At 40.6% G+C, this 22069-nt stretch overlaps 1 protein-coding gene across 1 annotated transcript in view; it reads right to left on the bottom strand.

Annotated features, from left to right (window-relative positions):
- hpse2 (heparanase 2) overlaps window positions 1-22069 on the bottom strand; it is a 49334-nt gene that overhangs the window by 1880 nt on the left and 25385 nt on the right. Inside the window, exons 4-11 of the mRNA XM_079279931.1 lie at window positions 20780-20953; window positions 19635-19806; window positions 16670-16717; window positions 9472-9565; window positions 8382-8488; window positions 8077-8191; window positions 4510-4655; window positions 2226-2372 (exon numbers count right to left, since the gene is read on the bottom strand). Coding sequence (XP_079136057.1) covers window positions 2226-2372; window positions 4510-4655; window positions 8077-8191; window positions 8382-8488; window positions 9472-9565; window positions 16670-16717; window positions 19635-19806; window positions 20780-20953 — 1003 coding nt within the window. The remainder of the gene's footprint in view (window positions 1-2225; window positions 2373-4509; window positions 4656-8076; window positions 8192-8381; window positions 8489-9471; window positions 9566-16669; window positions 16718-19634; window positions 19807-20779; window positions 20954-22069) is intronic.

The raw sequence follows: 22069 nt of genomic DNA, 5'->3' as shown, positions 1-22069 counted from the left end.
CACCTCATCAACAAAATGCAGCTTCAGTCTTTCGGGGTTTTGATTCTGTCAAATGTACACTTGAAGGCGCTGTTGTTACAAAATTGCAAATGAGTGGAATCTGCAGAGTGAATGTTCTGAGTCAGCTGCACTGAAATAGTACATTTGAAAGACTTCAAGCTGAGAAAATATTCTACTTCTACAACATTCACGACTACACTCTTTGCTGTAAGAGCTATAGAGCTACAACAACGTTTACAGTACTAATGAGAATGTTGGAAATACAGTTTTTAAAAACAAATTGTTAAAATGTTTATTTCAATACAATCTAATTTCTTATCTTCCTTAAAATCCCCATTGCGTGAGACACATACAAGTTGCTATAATACTGTATATTCAACAAGAAAAGTTGAAGTAAAGAAAATTGTGTTAAACAGCTAAAAATATTTTTTTCCTTTGAACTCTTTTAACATAAATTAGAATATAAAAAAATATGAAATCGATTATGAAATATTATTGAAGAGGAGCTATAACATGTCACAGTTGTATGTTAAGGTGCACTTTTAACAAATGGATTATGGGTCAAATATGGGGTAATTAACACACAAAGATTATACAATAATTAATAAGACTTTAAAAATCCAGCAGGAATATTTCATGAAACTTCCTGCATAACAGAGAAGAAAGGGCCTTTTTTATTGTTAAATATAACACATCATAAATCATGCTCTGAAGAGAAATTATCTCCTTAAACTGTATTTGCATTGCATTACCAACACACAACCTTTCACCTTTAAAGTGCTGCTGTTATTAGTAACCATATTTTTATTACATTGTTATACAGTAAAGTTCACAATAGTATAAGGATTGAGGCCAATGGTCTGGATGTTTTTACGTGAACCTCAAATTCAATAAAATATCAAATAAAATTGTGCTCAATATGAAGAAGTTATAAATCAAAGTTGCTCAAAGCTTTCCTTGAACATGCATGGAACTGAATACTTGGCCAGCGTTATAAAGTCCTACTTCTCAGACAAATTTATAGACATCTGGCTAAATTCTTCATAAAAGTCTAGTCTGCGCTGCCTGTGGTAAAGGAAAGCACTTAAGGCCTGAAAAAGGCCCATCGTTCGCTTTCTTTTCTATTAATTGCCTTGTAATCCTGTTCTAACACCTAAAACATCCTCCGCCATTATGTTGTTATTGAAGGATCATGCCTGAGCCGCCATTAAGGCCGTATGTCGGCATCGTATAACACACACACACACACACCTACGCACACACACACACTGTTATTGCAGGATTTGAGGCTCAAGTCTGACTCAGAAAAACAGGCCAGAGGTTTAAATGAGAGAGGAAGAGACTGAAAGCATGAACTTTTCATTTTAAGGGATGTTTTAAGGCAATACGACTTGTATTACCTTGATACATGAAGTGTAATATCTCATCGTAAAAACTATAAAACAGAATTATGAGTTTAAATATGAAAGGAAATGAAAAATCCATTGATAAAACATCCGTCGCAGGCTATACAAACACATTCAAACAAAGGGGTGTTAACACATTGGATCTCTGTGAAGGAGTTTAAAAGTTGGCACTTACACTTCACACTCAATACATGCAAGCAAACACTTTCAATCCCACTCACGAAAACAACTAAAAATCTGCACCATATTCAAATTATAGTTTCTGTTTCATACGTCATGTGTCCGTATATTTCGTTACACTTTTGTCTATGCCACATTGACAAAATAAAAAATAAAAAATAAAACTGTTTGCAAGTTTCAGTTTCAGGAAAGCAGTGCAATACATCGTGACAGTTTGAATTAATAGTGAACCTTCAATGGTTCTCCATTGAAATTGGAACAGGCTTTATTCTTTAGTTGCTTTTTTTGTATTATTCTTTATGTTGTCTGAAGCTATCTACAATCTATATCGACAGGAAGAAGTTATTGCATGTAAGCGTATATTTGATTGTGGATTCAAACAACATGCCGACTCAGTGTGAATTATATAGCTCAGTCCAACAACCACGGTTGTCTGAAAATGAAGTCCATGCAGCGTTTTACGTGCCAGTTAAAAATGGGAAAAAATTTAAATAATTAAAGACCCATAAAGTTGTTTATGAAATTCGTATTACCCTGTTCATCATCTCAACGCCTTTCACACATTTGCAAAAATAATTTGTTTCTGAAAACTACTTCAGCCGCGGGTTTCAGATTCGAGAGAGAAAGAGAGACGCTGACCTGGCTCTGAGTCCGTCGGTGCCGTAGGGTTGCAGCAGGTACTGATGGACGGTATAGTTCCGTAACGTCCCGGCCAACTTGATTTTCTTTCGCGACCGATGCAGGTTGATGATGTAGATTGTTATGGACCCTCGCACATAGTTATGACTGGTGTTGTAAAGAAAATGATGAAAATCACATTAATCTTACTTTACGTTAAGAAAAGACAATCCGAAAGGAGAAAGGCTCTTCTTCACATCTGCTAATGGGGATTCATTATAAATTACATTTCCATGTTGGATATAATTCTCTATAATTAAAGATGACTACAAAGAAAAGAACGCCTTTGATATGTTTTATCACATATAGTAAGAGGATCAAAGCGAAACTCCTTGATCTAATCTGGATCAAAAGGCTTGCAGAACAATAATAAAGTAAGATAAAGCATGCTCGAGAATGGAATTCCATTCAGCAGCGAGTTATTATCCATATTTAGTATGAACCACAATAAACCACATTTCATTTTAAAAGCCTTTATCATCCCCGTAAAGGCTATCTGCTGCAAAAATCTGCTTCTCTTGTACAGTGTCCAATATTAAAACCTGTCGCTGTGTAGCCCAGGGGTCAGATGAATGCGACGAGCAACACTTCTTGAGTTACACAGACAACAGTGACTGAGTCCCTCTCCTGAGAGCAAAGCACTGGGGACACAACTTGATAGTGATACTTGGCCAGAGGTAAATAACTAAGCGGGACAGATAAGACAAACATGATAAAATCTAATAAGGGCCCAGATATGAGGACAAAGACAACACAGATGTAGTGAATACCACATGTCGGCCTTAGTGTTCAGGGTCAGGGCTGGTAGACATCTCTCCCAGTTACCACCTCCAAAATCTCACATCTACAAAGCAATCTTGGTTTTTGGTTGGATGTTTATCTTAATTCTTTTGGGTTCGGGGTGAGCCATTTTTTTCATCAACCCTGCATGCCAATATATTTACAGAGAGAAATAAAGTAGGGTACTGTTGATGGGAACGCTGTGTGTCAGGCTCTGTGTTAAACTCTTGCAGCCTTGTTTCTGAGAAACCTGGATAGATCAGATGGTTAGATGGAGGGAGAGATAACGACCTCTCAGGCCTTTTAAATGATGAGGTTCTTAGAGATCCAAACTGGGAACATAAACATGTGTTGATGCTGTTTGATGTTTAGAGCGTTGCTGGAAAGTGAAAAAAAAAAATGACCATGCAAACCACTAAAAGGGGGTAAAAGGGCAGTGAAAGTCAAATATCAAATCTGTAAAGACTTTCCAAAACCACTGACTGGCTGAGCACATTTACAGTCTTTGCTGTCTAACCCAGTACGGTCAAACCACTAAGACTACAATGGTTCGTCCACTTAAGGGCTGACTGTGTAAAACCACAAAGTGGCAGAAATAATGGCAACTGAAACTTTGGATTTAAGATGGACCGCTTTAGTGCTTTGCTGTCTGATCATATGAGTCCATGGCTGATTGGCGTGTTGAGTGGAGCTGAGCTGCACCACATGGCATGGGCATCTCTTTCCTCCCAAGCGACTTGTTGAAAAGTATTTAAAATATTTGCATGCATGTCATCAGGCCTCATGTGTGTGTTGGTTATGCAACTCCTGCCCAGTTATCAACCATCTATCTGTGCAGCACTCCACTGTTTTTCTAAGAGATGCTCCACCTGTAAACGAGCCCTGTCTAGAATAAGGCCGTAAATCTAGCCTGGTGCTGACAGCCACTGGGTTAAATGATAACCTTGAACAGGTCATGGTGGCACTCTTTATCTCCTCTCGGCACAGACCGCCTTATTGTCCCTCCCCCTCGCATACCCCCCTCCAGCCAATCCGAGATGGGATAAAGGCCTCGTACACCTTTCAGCGTCTCTTTGACGGAAGGGAGACAGAACCCACACACCTGATAAGTGATACCCGTTAAGTTTTATAGGCTCTGAGCTGTGAAAGAGCGGGTGTCTGTGGTCTGCTTATTTATGGGAAGCCAAATGGGCCGGCTGGGGATTTTGTTCGTCCCCACCAGACACTGAGCCTTAAGCCTTAAAGGACGCAGGGAGTAGAAAAAGTTAAATCCGCAGCAGTCTGTATTCCATCTAAATCTTCAAGGAGATTCAAGTATTGCTACACATCACTAAACGACTGAGGGGATGTGTGCTTTGTCAAAAAAAAGAGATGAAAATCACAGTGTATCATCATAACGTACACTATTGCTGTGTTTAAGTGCAGGTTACCAACTAATCCAAGGTGGGTAAGCTGCAGCACGTACTTGTAGTAGCTAGTACAGTGGGCGTAGATACGTAGCTTGTCTCGTATGACTCGTCCTGGCTGCGGCTTCCTCTGCAGTCCAGCCACCCGCACAGCCAAAACCCTTGGACCAACCAGACGCTTGAAGACCAGAGAGACCCAGTAATCCTGTAAAGGCAACACCATCACACACACACACACACACACGGTTACATTACTTTTATGACTTTTATGTATTGGTTCATTTTATCATCATAATGCTCAGGACAGGATTCACCCGGTTGTTGTTTTAAGATACAAAGCAAAAACAGGTGTGGAAAGGAAGTTTTAAAGATCTGATTTGACTGAAGGCAGGGAATCAGTTTAAAGGTATTGCCAACTCTACTTTAGTGAAATACAAGGGTCAATCTAACATAATATTTTCTATTTAAAGAGACCAATCATCACAGCAATGGTGGATTGGATTCCCATGAAAGGAAATATTGCTCAAATCTCCATTTAGTTTTTTCAGCCATGAAATGTCCTGGTGATTGTAGATTAAGTTTTGCAAACTGTGAAAATTAAGAATGTGTCAACAAAGGAGTTGGTCTGTGACGGGGTGGAAAAAGGACATATATTCCACACAAAATGTCAAGTCCAAATATGTCAGCACTTTGACACTTAAAACATTTAGTTGGAGCTGATCGCCCCATGTAACATGTCACATTGTATCGAACAACCGCTGACCGGTTTACAATTGACAGGTCTTAAATATGACATTTGTACAAAATATTATGCTCCATCATGAATTGCTGTTTTATGTTGAGTGGTCCACCATACTACGTCTCACTCTACAGACTCAACACCTCTCCAAGAGACCCAGAACAACATGTGTTCCTCAGGAAGTTCCCATGCAATCCTGCATATGGCAACATTTAAGGGCTTCTTTTTTCCATGCAGGCTTTAACTTAATTTGCTGCCAAGGCATCGAAGAAGCAGAGCACAGTATGGAACTGTATAGCGCTGGCCACAGGCAGAGGGATGGATGGGTGAATGTATGGCCAGAACTGTGATCTGTGATTATTACATAGTGTATAAAACAACGCAAAAAAAAAAAAAAAAGTCTGGAGTTTTATTCATGCAAGATGGCCGGACTGATGCTATACTCATGCTTTGTGGTTAAATGTCAAGACTCAAGTAAAATAAACTAGCAATAAATTGATATATTTTAAACTTCGGGGGGGTGTTAAGATACGGTCACTCGTGCAAAATGAACATTCGCCTCCCGTTCACTTCCATTCTATGCGAGCAAAGGAGCGAAAAAACACTTGCTTCCAGTGGCGAAGCAAATTCCCATCTATACATTTGCATTGATCTAAACTTTGGTGAACTTTCATCTCAAATATTGCCTTGGCTGGTGTTACCGTGCCTTTAAAACCCCCGACCTGAACAGGAATTGGTAAATTTTTGTTGGGGGGGTATCAGCAGAGGATCCTAAATCCTCAGCAGTCTGACGGTCTGTTATTCTGTCTTTTTGGCCCCCAACTCAGACATCAGCTGGAGGAACAACCATAACTCAAAGATCCAATCCAAACACCACATAGGCCGAGACACAATGTGATAAAACAAGTAATCTAAAGACTCAAGAAAAGTAAAGACATACACCAGAGACCGCACCTCAGGTGCACATTTAAGAGAATAAGGGTGCTAACAAAGTCGAAAAGTAAAATTGAAAGTAAAGTAAAAATCAGCCTTTAATGTTTAGCTAAGTAGGACAAATGAGAGCCAGACCGCCTGGTTGAGACGCTGTTAATCCACAAAAATCCAGAGATCTAAGTATGAGGTCATACTATTACACTGCATTGAGTGGGAAGTTCAACATTTCGCTGTTTTTAATTCAACTAGATCCATGGAGTAGTTAACAAACAGAGAAAAACATATCCAGGAAAGGGTAAAAAATAGGTACAAGTATACGCACAACATGCAGAGTCATGAAGGTTTGCAAGTCTGAGGGTTCAGCACGGGGCGATGAGACAGAGGCAAGATCTCCCTGCTTTGTATCTGAGATGTATGTGAGGGTTGACAACTGTATTAGATATTTTCTCTTCAGAGCATTTGATGGGCAATCTCTTCAGACAGGAGCATTATGCAATATATCTGTTTTTTCAAAGAATAAATCTCTGTTCACTTAGTTTTAGGAGTTTACAACCCGGGAGACAACAGCCTCCAGTGGAGTGTGAACAAAACAAAACAGAGAAAAGAAGAGAAGACAGTGAAGTAAGGAAAAGGGAAAGGATAAATGTGGAAAAAGGTGAAGCGGTTGAGTCATTCAGTGGGCGGGGGTTTTAACTGGATTGTATCAATGGGGGAGTCCTCCTATAGGAGAAGGGGCCAGGTCATAAATTTCCCACTTCTCAAATTTCTCTCAGCAGGTAAGCTGGTGCAGCATTTAGATATCCCGCCATGTTAAAAGCATTGTAATTCTAGCGGGAGACCTTAATTCCCAGAGAAATGACGGAGACAAAGAGGGAAGGAAAATGAAGCCATCTTGATCGTTTAATATCTTGTAGTTGAAGTGAGGCAGAAGAAAGTGCATGCCAGCTAGAGTATTTGTGTTTTAGGATTGCCAATACTCATTCTGGAAGCTATTTCTAACCACAGCAAGGAAGAAAGAATCCTGAAAATAACAAATGTTTGATTCCATCATCTTTCTCCTTTATTGTCGAAGAAGTTATTTACTGTGCATGCCCTTGATGTAAGCCTCTCACCCCTGCTCTGTCTCAGATATATATGAAACATTTTTTCAAACTTAATACATCTTTTTTTATGAACTTGGCACATGGTAGAATTTTATGAACTCAACACTTACCTGTCCCCCCCCCCCCCCCCCCCCACAAAATGAGATCAGTTTGAGACAAAGACAAGACTTAAAAATAAAAAATAATTACCATTGGACATCGCACAGTCAGCTTTGAGTACAATAAAGGAACATTACAACTTCAAAAGTTGGCTTTCTTCACATCTGTGTTGGAATTCTTTCCCCTTCATCGGCAGATCATGAATAACTCATTGAATATATTTTTTATATTTAGTATACCAGATGACTAAGTCAGCGTTGTGGACTTAGCTTGTTGTATCTCTGTCCCTGCATGATTCAGACAAAACCCCGGAGGAACTTGGGACTGGGCCGTTCTTTTTCACACAGAGTTGCCGGCTATTTTACTAACATGCCTGTGTATCGGCATCTCAGGTTGCAGATCTCTCACCGGTCGACTGTCCCGCACAGAGAAGCGCACAGTTGTGATGGGGGTTGAGGGCAGCAGTGACACTGTCCTGAGCTACTGACAAAGGGCTAAGGTTACATGGCATTTCGCCCCCGCGTCTAAGCACTCATCGCCACTAAACGGCTTTCATCTCACCTAATAGCTCCCACGGGAAAGAGCGAGACGTGCCATCGAGGCACTGGGTCTGGTACAGAAAACGAGCAGAGCGCAACAGAACTGCTCAGGTCAGATCCTTGTTATTATGAGGAAGAAGGGTGAACTGAGGCCGTGACAATGACAACCAATTGCCATTCTAATTGTTGTTGAACTGACATTGAGAGACTCACAGGTAAAGGGTTAAAGTTCTGGTCCACAAGGTGCGTGTATCCGTAGTCAAAGAATGAGTGACGCAAGACAACATCAACCCCCTGCACAGCAGCCATACCCAGCGCGTTCACCCACCTGGAATAATGACATGAACACAAACACACAGAAAATAAATACTTAACAGCAGAGCCTTTGATTGCCAATAATACAGAAAGCGTTGGGAGCAAATATGTTTTTCTTATCTTGTGCAGCTGGTTCGGTTCATTATTAACCAAGGTATCATTATCTACAGAACACACCACAACTGCTTGATAACAGAACTTACAGAAAGCCAGCAGCGTATGTGTCAGAGAGATTACTGAGGCCTCCTGCCCACGCCGGCCCCAGTCCACCCAGCCACACCTTCTTACCGGGAGTATGTGTGTCCACCACCTGCATGGGGAGTGATAGAAACGCAGGTGTATTAACAAAATCCACGTGGAAATTACGATAGGATCACATCTTGTTTTTATATTAGTAAAACAGGTAAATTGTCACAGTTCTGGGAAACAGTTTTTTGTGGTACTGAACACTTTTTTTGATACTGACTGAATTTTAGTGTCTCTGCAAACTGATGGTAAGTCAATACAGCTGGTAATAAACCACTTGTACATATGCAAATAGACACAAACACAAAGATGCACACAGAATAAGACAAAATCTGATTTTACTCATTTTAGCGGAGTGGTAATCCACAGAATAATATCACTTTCATTCAATTTAATTGAATATTTTACGTTTAAAAGCCTAATTTCAATTGTCACATACATGCAAGTACATACATGAAATGTGATCTCTGCGAAATGTGAGCGAGGTTTACTGTCTTGCTCAAGGACACATTGACAGCAGGAGCCGGGGATTGAACTGCCAACCTTGTGGTTAAGACCCGAAGACCCGTTTTAACCCCCTGAGCCACAGCTGCCCCATTGTATTCTTGGAAATTAGTACTTATTTTCCCCTGAGGCACTTTGGTGCTGTTCATCTCTTAAAACTCAGCAAGTCTGCCATAGCAGCTAGTATTGATAAGATTACCTCATGACGGAGACAACCATTTTACCCTGAAGGCTCACTCTTGTGGTAAGCACATGCGGCCTTATCATCACAAAAACTAACTGCGGGTTGATGCATGAACAAACTCAAATAATATGCAAATGTAATGATTGAAATTGTTTTTTTCTTCCCATCTTCTGAACGACTTGATGTATGACCTCTGAAATATATACTAGACACTCATCACATTTTGTATCTACATTCCAGCTCTAGAACGTACCTATGGTACGCATTGAGCAGCCATTGATGTGATTTATACAGTTTCATTTACATACAGTGTCTATACACCATGTTACATTTAAGGACTTTAAGGGAAACGTAGGTACCTTGGTGACTTTAGTGAGCTGCTCTGTCAGTGTGTCCAACAGACGAGTTTTTAGGAAGTCCTCCACTTTGTTCACTCTGCCATCCATGTAATAACTGTAATGGAAATGCAAGGGAAATGCTGTGAGAGAAATACTCTCATCCATCCATCCATCCATCCATCCATCCTTTAACCTGATTAGCCTGTTTGGAGTTTGATCTGGTACACCTTAACCATCCTGTTACTTTTGGGATCAATTTGACCCCATTCAATGTTTAACGTCTCTAAATAAATAATTGACATCATTTTTTTTGCTTCATATTTAATGACTTTTCCTAATTTAACGGGGACAACTGGGTAAACATAAAATTAACATGATGATATGTTTTCAATGTCCTGTACACATGCTGAACGCATCGGTGTTCTTTGGGGTCAATTTGACCCCAGGCTGTTTTAGCTGTGTAAAACATATAAGGTCATCCACAGGTCAGACACAAAATCACAAGCAAAATCACAAGCACAAGTACTTGCACATGCGGTGTATTATCAAACAATCTACAAAGTAACACATTTGAACCAATTTGGGTTTGGTGGGGGGTGGAGCTGGTGCTACTGTGAGAGCCTGTGAGTGCTATAAAAGCTTGGTGCTTTGGGTGGTCTCTCTTTCTGCTCTCTCTCTCAACTGAAAATGACTTCTAAAGAAAGATATTCTATCAGTGAGGTGTTATCACAGCTCTTTGACCATGAAAGTAACATAGAGGAGGAGAATGTCTCTGAGACAGAGGATGATGTTGAGAAGGACCCTGATTATGAGGCATCCTCCTCTGATGAGAATGAGACTCATTGTTGACCCTCCTGTTGTCTCTCAACCACCAGCAAACACTCTACCTTCCAAAAATGGAAAGTTATTGTGGTCCGTCTCCCCACTTGAACAACAGGGTAGACTTAATGCTTCTAATGTCATCAAAATGGTTCCAGGTCCCACCAGATACGCTGTCAGCCATGTCAATGACATAAAATCAGCATTTGAGCTCTTCATAACACCATCAATTGAAAAGGATATACTTGAGATGACAAATTTAGAGGGCAGGCATGTGTATGGGAAGAGTTGGAAAGACTTGGATGTGACCGACTTGCAAGCCTACATTGGGTTGCTCATTTTGGCAGGAGCGTACAAGTCAAAAGGCGAAGCAACAGCAAGCCTTTGGGCTGCTGACACTGGAAGGGCAATATTTCCAGCCACCATGTCTCTAAACACCTTCCATGTTTTCTCACGTGTCATACGCTTTGATGACAGAGAAACAAGGCAGGGCCGACGAGAGCGTGACAAACTTGCAGCAATACGGGATGTATGGGACAAGTGGGTTCAACGATTACCCTTTCTTTATAATCCAGGCCCTACGTGACTGTGGATGAATGTCTGGTTGCATTTGGTGGACGCTGTCCCTTCAGACAATACATTCCGAGCAAACCGGCCAAATATGGAATCAAAATATGGGCAGCATGTGATGCACAGTCTAGCTATGCTTGGAATATGCAGGTGTACACTGGTAAATCCCCTGGAGAAGCGCCTGAAAAAAATCAGGGCATGAGGGTGGTACTTGACATGGCTGAAGGACTGAATGGTCACAACATTACATGTGATAATTTTTTCACATCGTACGCCCTGGGTGAAAAGGAAGATTACCATGTTGGGGACAGTGAGAAAAAACAAGCCGGCGCTTCCCACTGAGCTGCTTTTGATGAAGAACAGGAAGGTAACATCTTCAATTTTTGCCTTTACTGACAAAGCCACTGTCGTCTCCTACTGCCCCAAGAAAGGGAAAAATGTCCTGCTGATGAGCACCATGTACAAAGATGCTGTCCTGAGCACCAGAGAAGAGAAAAAAACACAAATGGTCTTGGACTACAACAAGACAAAGGGAGGTGTTGATAACCTGGACAAGGTTACAGCCACATACAGCTGCCGACGCATGACTGCCCGTTGGCCCCTTGTAATTTTCTTCAACATCATTGATGTGAGCGCCTACAATGCCTTTGTAATATGGAGGGAAATGAACAAGGACTGGAACAGCGGAAAACTGAGTCAAAGGAGGATTTTCCTGGAGCAACTGGGCTACGCGTTTGGTGAAACCTCATATCGAGAGAAGACGGTGCCTTCCGAGAGCATCAACAGCTGCTGCAACCGTTGTGAAGGACATCCAAACAGAGACATACACCCCAACTCCTCTAGTGGTTCAAACTGGAGGCAAGAAACGTGGCAGGTGCCAGGTCTGTCCCAACAGAAATGACTCCAAGACCAGCAACACCTGTGTGAAATGCAAGAAATACATCTGCAAGGAACATGCATGCACTCTCTGCACATCATGTGTACAGTCGTGCAAACAACAGGCTGGAATGTACCTTCTGGTGGCCTGAAGGAAAAATAACATACTGTTCATATTCTGTCAGTTCGTATTCTGTCAAACTAATTTTAGTGACCATGTAACTTTGTTTTTTACTATCTCGCACATACATATTCGCATTAGTAGCATAGAACAATCCCTGATGCACACATGTCTTTTTTTATAGTTTTTTTGAATATACAGAAGTGTTATGTGTTCTTTACTGATGTTCTGATGATGATGATGTTCTTTAAAAAAATAAAATCCTTCTCAGATGTAAAACCTGTTAATTAGAGATTTAGAAAATCTGCGTTTCACTGCCGAGCAGATTTCTCTTCTGATTCTTCAAAAGCAACAAATGTTATTAATCAAATACCAGATCAGTTGTATCAGATCAGATGAGTCCTACTTAAAGCTGCAGATGGTTTCCTCCAATTTAGATCATTTTCTTCCAAAACCAGAGAACATAAAAATATGACAGGCAACCTGCAACTGATGCAATCAAGTTGCTTCAAAGAATGCGAGTCAACAGCACATTTCTTCATCAAAAGTTCAACAAACGTAATGGAAGACAACACCAAGGAAGAATGGTATATGCTCTGTATTGTGAACAATAAGGCCAAAAGTCTGATGTGTCAACAAAGCTGCTGAGAACAGAGCTGAATGTTATTCATGTGGGGTGAAACAGTGCTGCAATCTCAGCCTAACCTCGTTGAAAATGTCATCACCATGTTGGAATAGTCCCAAGCTCCTGGCCTCAAACTGTAAACAACGCATGGATTAAGTCATAGCTTCACACAAATTATTTGGTTATCCTGTCATCCTTCCAGAGAGCTCACAATAATACCTCAGTCCAGATCACAGGGACAGAAATTCCAGCTCATATATGGAAAGAGAATAAAATACAGAACCGGTTTTATAGCTTTGTCTTCAACTACAGATCAGTGTTACTGAGAATTGTTTTGTAAAAGCACAAGGGGACAAGACACTATTTGCTGTCTTTACTTAAGTTCGGTGGTTCATTAGAGCAGAAACCTGATAAAGAAATGAATGTAAAGAAAGTTGTTTTAGTATACTGAGCAGGATTTAAGGAATCACAGCTTGGTATTCATACAATTGGTCAAAGGCCTGAGCTCCTAAAACAGAACCAAGAACTCTTCCTTTGTTCTTCCAAAATATTGGAAACTATTTGGCTTGATACGTAAGCTGCCCGACTGAACAGAATTCAATGAAATGCAAAAATGTAACAACACTGTGTCCAAATGTTTTCTGACGAAAGCACAGCTCTCACTGTGCTGGCACCACATCAAAGACAGCTCACCAACAAAACTATCCAGCACTAAATAGAGATGTAGAACAGACTGCAGAAGAAATGGATGTCATCATATGTCGGAAAGAAACAGATGTGATGAGTAACAACACCATAACTCAACCTAAAAGAGCTACATTTAAATTTTACTACTATATTAAATCATAAGTATCTAAAGTACTGAGGAATAATTGTGCCTTTCACATTAATATGTTGCATTAGATGATAACAGAGGACTCATTATTATTTGTTTGGTTGTTGCAGTGTCACATCTTCTCCAAATCAAGTGACAACACTCCAACACAACAGAGCAAATTGACGTTTTGAATCCTTGAACTCAGCATCTTGGCCATCGCCATCTTGTTGTTGTTTTTTTGCAACCAGAAGTGACATGAGAGGGTGGAGCCAAGTACAACCGAACACTGAATAAGACATCTTTTAGGCAGGCAAAAAGGTTACAATTATCTTTAATGAACTAAAAACACACTGACAGGGTTAAAGTTGTAAAACAAAAACACGGTCAACTCCCAGGCAACGTTGTGGTAGCAGCCTGTCAATCACAAGGTAGCCACATCATAAAGCATACCCTGCTTCATCGTCTATTTGACTCTAAATGGGACCATCATTTACGAAATGAAATGAAATGATCATTGCTCTATTGAAGACAACATTAAACTAACGACTGAGACCATAAACTCGTGTTTTCAATGTTTACTGAGGTAATAATAGGGTCATTTTCTCATTAACTTCTATATAACCAGAGGAGTTGCCCCCTAAGAAAGAATGCAAGTGTCGGCATTTCCTTAACTTCTCAGACCTTAATCCTAGTTATATCATGATCTGCATATTTGAGTGTCAAAGTGTTTTTTCCTGGTGAGCAATTTCTGCATGTGTCTCTCCCCTTAACAAACTCTGACTCTGTAAAGGAAAAGAGAATTATAATAATTATACTACGCTATCAAGCTGAAGTGGTGTATGATGTAATTATTCAAATAAAGCACGAGTATACTCTATAACAGTTTACTTGTAATAACATCAAGTGTCAAGGAACGGCCAGCTGGTGTTGCAAGAGATTTGGGGTGAGCGGAAGGGTTGCATTGGAAGATGATGATGTGTTCCTTGATGTGTACCAGCAGGCTATCCTCAGATTAATCATTACATAACAGCTGAAGGATGTATATATATATATATATATATATATATATTCCCTCAAGAATGCCATCAGTGAATTTACAGTCTTTTCTGACGAGAAAAGAGGAGATCACAAATCATTGACATCTCTTCTTCCTCCCCTCAGCTGTAAATAACCAGCACACCCCGATCTCTGGCATGCAGTACCACTCTGAATGGTACACAATGAACGAGAAGCATTCAAGTGTGATGCGTGTAGTTGAGCAAAACTGATGAACATATATGTTTCTGAAAAAAAGTAAAAAGTCAATGCTTCTGAGCGAGGGCCATTAAAACCTTCATCACTTCATTATCAACATTAGTTTAGCTGGGGGGCTTTTGCTTGCTTGGTTCACACCACTAACACCCCACCGCTGTAACAATTACTGTACGGCTCACATTAATGGTGTTGCTCAAGGGGGATTGAAACAGTAAATCGTAAATTTGTCTTGTTCACTTTTATGCTTGTATTTTTACAGCTAGAACTGGAAGCCGTCACACGTTTCACTGACTTAATTCTCTCACCATGAGGCAGCCCCTGTCCCATGTTCACTGAGTTTAGGTTAGAAGGTGCGGCTGTTATAGTTGGGTGTTTGATATTACATTTTTATTCTCACTTCAGTCTAATGGTATCCAATAATGCAGATAGTTCTGGTTTTATTTGGCCATGTTTGCGATGTTCATATCTGAATTTTCTGCCAACACTCCAATATAACACAGCAAATCGAATTTAGTTTGTGGCGCCCAAAGCCTTAAAACAAGACTCGGAGTCTACAGTCATGCTAACGGCTCTTTGAGGCTGTACTGTTGTGACAGCAGTCATGGCTGGCGCCAGGATTTTTTCTCTCCTGGTGCTAAGTGGGAGCTTGACCAATATGTATTGTGGCTAAGAAAATAGTTGATTATCATTGGTTCAGAGCTACTTTATAAGGAAGTTCTCATTTAAAAAAAATTTAATTTCACATTCAATGTAATTTATTTGAGTTTTTAAATTGAACTTGGCCAAATTATACTCACCAAAATAGCTGTAAGCATAATAACAGCGACCACAAGGCCATGACAAAAATGTCTTTCACATGCAAAGGTGAAAGACTTTAGTGCCCAAAATAAAAAATGAAATTAATAATATCCAAGGTGCAGTCACAACAAGAAGTGCAATGCATTTAGCCTTTGCCTGCAACTGTGTACACATACTCAAAAAACGAACTGGCTATCTTCCCAATCTTAGTGATTATATTTCTGATGCAAACAAAAATACCTTGCAGGCTGACAATATGCATGGGTTGGCAACAGAATGACTGGTTATTAACTTTTTTCTTCATTATTATTATTATTTAAAAAATAAAGAGTCACAGAAAGAGAATGACTAGACTGATCATGTCGGATAAGCAGTAACTGAGACAAGATGCTGCAAATATCAAACGACAAAAAACATCACATAATACAAACCACCTATCAATGTTTCATGACCTGGAGGTACACACACCTTTCACTACATAACCAACATGTTTCATCACCACAAGCTCCACCAGAACACGTCTGACCATTAGCCACAGACAAATCCATACGACTCTCTTTATAACTTGACTCCGCTTCCATCCTACTACGCTTGATTCAAAACAACTTGAGCCAGCCGCAGTGGAGTAAAACCTGCGTCCTAGACGTGTTAATGACTGGTCTCCACGTTTATGCGTTTGGCTTCTTTTGTAGAGGTCAGAGTTGCTGTCACGCAGGCTGGTTAGACTGGAATCTGGATCTCGAGTGTAAAGCGGGCTAATAGACTGAGGGAATGAGCCAGAGCATATGGTTTGATTTTAACAGTGTGGGTGGTGTTTTTCTAAGCCTTACTGACAGCCCTGCCTCCTTCCGTTTCTTCTAATTCCTCCTGATTAGACCCGACCTTCACCTTAACGACCACTCACTCAGACACACAGGGTTTGTCTGAGCTTACAGTGGTGTGTTATTTCGTGCAAGTTTAACATATGCGTGAAAAGAGATACTGATAAAACGTGGGGGAAAAGATCAAACCGTTGATATGTCTGTATGCATTCCTGCATGGATGTGCAATAGACAAATGGCAGGTGTTAATAATTTAACACACACACTCTCAGGCTCTTGTTCCTGTTGTTCCCTTTACAGGATGAACACAGTTCCCCTCATTAAGCATCAGTCTCTGTCAGTAGAAGTGTTAACAATAGTTCTTACTGGCTACTGCACACACGCAATGTGGTGACAATGGTACAAAAACACAACATGGCCTGTGTCCTTGGATGTATGGTTAGTTAAGTGAGTAGTCTACTGATTCTGCATTTTTTACAGACGGAATATTAAAATAGAAAAAAGGGTAAAATACCTACTGTTGCCACGTAACTGCATCTACAACAGAGCCAGCATTCTTCATGAACCTGAAAGTCAGAAAGACAGAGTTAGAGTTAGAATGTGGCGCCTTTTCTTGAAACGTTTTATGTTTTACAAACTGGGCCTTATTTTCACACTAATGGCCAATAATGCTACGATAACAGTTTAACCATCAACTTAACTGCCAATACCTGGGGATATGAGGACATGGAACTATTGCAGGAATGTTTAAGGCAGACAGACAGAGTGCAATGCAGGCTTGTTTTGAGAAAGATTTTAGAATAAGAACGAGTTTAAAGCCCGACTAGTTTTATAAAACAGTAAACATGACTACAGTGATTTCTGAAGCTGTTTCTGCAGGCTGTAAAGTTTGCTTTCAGTTCGTTAAAAACACATTCCTGTACACAAACCCAACACATACACACAACTCCTCCTGCTGTATGTCTTCCTCTTTCTGAGCTTTTGCATTTCTGTGGTGTTTTTTCCCCGAGTCTACCTGACCCAAATCTCTCCATATTTGGGAGTAACAGCTTGTCAGACATGCCCAACTGTGTGTCTCTAAACTTTCACTGCTCTGGCTTGTTTAGTCTGTCCAGCTCTGATATTTGGACTGTTGAGCAGCTCAGTGTCCAATTCATCTTATTTCCTGAGAGCGGCAGAGTAGTTGGGCTGTCAAACACAAGAGCCATCCCCTCGTAACAGTGTCAAACACACAAGAATCACCCCGTCGTTAAATGTGTCACGAGTGACCCGCGGATACTCCAGCTCTCTCCTCTTCATCCTCACACTCCTCCTCCTCTTCTCGCCACTCATCTTCTACATCCTCCCACTCCTCTTCTAATAAATCAGTCTGAACTGTACAGTACACATACACACATCAGTGCACACAAACACACTCCTTTTATTTCTGAGTAAATTTGAACTGTCAGTACCCGGTGAGATAAACAGCAGTTCCTAATGGTTTCAGTGATGTAAGTAGCTCAAGTACATAGAGGAGGGAGACCCGTATTAAATTATTCTTTCTGCTCCGTCTTCCAACTACCTGTCAAAATGTGTGTGGTTGCAGAGAGGAGCTGGAGACAGATTCAGGCTGAGATATACTGAGACATTAAACTGTTCCTCCTGTGTGTGTGTGTGTGTATCTGCACACACTTGCATAGGCGCGCATCATTTCAGCACACATTAGTTGATGGTCTCTATTTTGGTTCAAAGGAATGCCGTTCCCCGTGTATTTAACAATGCCTGTTAAAGCCAGAGCTACATATTCGTCCTCCGCTCTGTCACTTCTAGTTGTCTTGTTACCTGTGTAGAAATATATACCTTAAATCTCTGATGACAGACCAGTAGAGCATTGATTACAGCTTACTTTCAGCCACCCAGAACAGAAAGTTTATTGTTGACGGTTGCCAACTGTAACCTGTCGACTCACTAATCATGAAATGTATTGCATCATTTCATCTGTATTCATTCACCGATGCCTGAGAGAAATGTCCATTAGTTGTTGCTGTGGACACAATATTGTCATGTATGTGAAACTTTCATTTAGATACATTACACACTGAACATTTCAATAAGGTATTTAAACTTTAAATGAACTTGCTAATGCCCCCTATATATCATATATCATGCATTATTGCACACTAACACTTTAATGTATTTGTAAGGAGACATTTTGTAAATATTTATTAACGCACAATACCCATCAACATTTACAGCATTGCCTCTGAGGACATGTTTACAACTGGATTTTACTATGTTGTAACTAATTATCTGTTTATCACCATCCTCCACGTATGGGTGCCCAGAGGAGGAGCTGCTTACGACTACTTCACATTCTGCTTAGAAATGCAAAGTTGGGGAGTTAAAGTTCAGGGATTGCACTTGTTAACCCAAGATTCTTAATTCAAGTTGTATGTTCTTGTTAGTATTGAGGTATTTTCTCAATCAGGAAAAAGAAAACAGTTCGTAAGGTCACGCTTTGTGTATGTCCATCGATGTTTGATTTTCAATCTGTTTGTTGTACAGGGCCACTGATGCATCCATTGTAGTCAAGTTTGTTTCCATTGCAACAGACAGAAAAGCTCAGAAAAGCTTAACTTTTTTGGAAGTGATAAATATGTTTGAGAGATGTCGTCATCTATTTGAACTGGGAAAGCCTCTTTTTGTTTTCTCTAAAAGGAGTTTTAACAAACTAAGGCAGACTAACATCCAAAAGTAGCCTGCACACCTGATCAGCACCTATGTTAAACATTTGTTGGGCAATTTTATAACTTTGATATAAAAAATAAATGAAAGGTTCACCTAATGAATATGATTTTTGTGTTTTCTTTGTCTTCTGTGTTTCATTTTCCATAAAATGTAGCCTGTGAACGCAATGTTTGCTGGCAGAAGACTTCGCACTTGAAAGCATGAACAAGAAATACCCTCCTTACCATGTGGAAATAATATAGTTTAGTGTATTTTCAAGTTGTTCAAATATTGACCTGAATGGAATCAATAGCTGCCCAGAAGATAAGCAGTTAATCTGAACGTATGTTAGTTTAAAAAAAAATTAAAAAAGGTGTACAAAAGGTCTTTTTTTGCGGTAAATCTATGACGTTACGATCTCACGAGGGGACAGGCTGCAGTCGAGAGAGGGCTGTTAAATAAGAGTCTGGTGACGCTTCTGGGTAAAACCAGCAGGTGGGACGTTGCGCCGTCACGTTATCAATCAGATGACACTTTATTTAGGTTGACGTGGTATAACTGGAGCTGGGACGCTGAAACCTGCAGAGTGGAAATCCATAAACACCGAACACGACTACAATGTGTGTGTACGTGTGTGCGTGTTAAGCACAGTAAAGTTCTGCAAAAAGTCCCAAACTGCTGCAGCATACTTTCCACTACCTTACCCCATTGATTCCAGCAGGATAGCCTAACACAGACAGGAATCCCGCCCAGTCAGTGTTTTACTTGCTGACTCACCCGTCCAGCAGCAGGATGGCGTTCTTGCGGGGTCGTCCTGCATTGGGGCCGTAGAGATGAGCCCGGTGGTAGTAGCGTACAGACTGCAGCAGGGTCCGCAGCTTGATGTAGTCCTGTGCCAACTGGGTGCTGTTTACCGCACGACCCACCATGCTGCGGTAGGCATTCGGCTCTGGAGAGAGGAGATGCAGTACACTGAGCCAGAGAGATGGAGTTTATACAAGCAACAGTGGGGAGGTGGAGAAGAATATTGTTGTTGTAGTAGTCTGATCACACTCTCCTAGAGAGTATCCAACAGCCACTAGAAAAAGGGATAATTGGGCAATTCACAGTATTACAGACAGATGTCAGATGTCAGTGTCAGATCAATGGTCCAAGCACAGAGGGTGGCCTTGCAGAATCAGCAAAACATAGACAGCGAGGGAGATAGTTTCCCCACATGGAGGAAAAAAAACCCACTGCTCTTTAAGCACTCTTCTTAGGAGCAGTGTGATTGTCTGCAACAAGTTGTGTTTGAGCGGCAAAATAAAACTTTAACATGTCTGTTTTCTGTGTGTGTGTGTGTAGCTGTATCTGTGCTATATTCCTGAACACAAACTCGCTCTGTGTCTTCACCGACGGTCTGGGTGATTAATCCAAACTAATATTTTGCCGCGGTTCAAGTCCTCATTGAAATGGTCAATCAAAAGATTTTCCATGCTACTTTTAGGCTAAAAAAAAGTGTTTTGTATTCAGAGCTTTGTTGCAGATGAAATAAAAATATGAAGTTATGTGCAGCAGAGAAACACAGGGCTTTGTGTGCACTGCAGCTCCCCAGAAACACAGATGGTTAGGATGACATGAGGACTAGCAGTCCCTTTCATCCCTGACTGAACCCTCACCGTAACCCTTAAACTGCTGGACTCTCTCTTAAAGCTCACTATCTGTTTAATGTCTCTAATAAAAGCTGTCACTGCCAGTAAATGTTAAATTAACAACTTGTGTAACAGCTTTTTCATAGCACAGCTTTAGCGGGGAAGCGGACTAAAAATCCTTTATTAAAAAGTGAAAGTCCTTCATTGAAATGATGTTAATTGTGTAATAAAAGTGACATATAGAAGTCTATCACGTTATCGAGGCAGCATGTGGTGTGTAGCTGTACTAACCGTTGCCCAGCTCCCAGGAGATGTTGTACTTCTTGCCAGCGCCGTACTTGAGGAGGCTCAGCGTAGAGGAGGTGTTCCAGGAGTTGTCTGGGTTTCTGTGCAGCGCGTTGAGCCCCAGGATCAGGTGCAGACCAGCACAGTCGGCAAAATTGTACAGTTTGTCTAAAGACCTGGCTGGGAGAAACCCACAAAGCAGTTGTAACTTTGATTCTTTTTACGCACCTGGAAGTACCATAACCACCTGTATTGTCAGCTATGTCCGGTTATTTTTGTTGTGTAAATTAAGCGAATATAAACAAATACGGTAAACTGTGTTTTTCACCTTTGAGTACAAACTAAAAGTTGTGTTTTTATTGTGACATCTTAACAGAAATAAAAGAACAGTTTAGTCATCACGCAACATGTCTGGTTAAGACCTAATTAACAATACGGGTGGTATTGTGTTATAAAGCATTCTTCAGGTTTTCAATGCTGAGAAAGAGTTAAAGAAAGTGCTAGGTCACCAAATAAAAACAATATATTGGAAAAACATTGGGTTTAAACAAACAAGTTCGTTCTCATGTGACTCAAAAAAAGGGGTGGCTTCTCCTAAATTCTTCAACCTCAGTAAATTGTGACGTATACACTTAAAAGAACGTACAATTTCTCAGCAGTATTGTGTATGGACATTTTGCGTGTCCTGTATTTTGAATAAACTGCGAGCTACCACTGGGATTTCTTTGGCAATCATTTGTCATGTGCCAGGTATTGAACTTTGTGTTTGTGCATATGTCATTCACATGACAGCAGAGTCTCGTCTTCCGCAACATTCAGTGAGAATGCAGAAAGACAGTTTTCCCATCCTGGACTCCTGCTGTTCCTCTGCAGCTGACTACTCACTCACGTTTATGTCTGCTGTCTCCATCAAAACATATTGTTCTCACCGCTCAGTAAAGGGTCCCTACCACAGATTCTGGCATATGGTGAGAGTGCCAAAAGTGTATGTTTATATCTTAATGTGCGGCTGCAGGCTGCTCCTGGATACCTCTTGTATTGAAATAGAATCAGTTTGGTCATTCCATTAACGTAACTATTACCCCGACATCTAACCCTTACTTCCTAGGAAACAGATGAAGACTTTGTGCTCGTCTGAGGTGTGAGGTATTGCTGTGTAATATTTAATAAATGGATGTGAGGGATACAAACGTCTGGCTTTAAGTCAGAGTCCGAATAAATTGGAACACTGAACAATGCTTATTAAGTCACGCTTCAAGGCAAATGTGGTTTTTTTTATTCAGAATTTACTGCAGG

This window comes from Melanostigma gelatinosum (genome assembly GCF_949748355.1).
Source record: "Melanostigma gelatinosum genome assembly, chromosome: 12".
Taxonomy (NCBI): domain Eukaryota; kingdom Metazoa; phylum Chordata; class Actinopteri; order Perciformes; family Zoarcidae; genus Melanostigma; species Melanostigma gelatinosum.
This window is presented reverse-complemented; position numbering and strand designations above follow the sequence as displayed.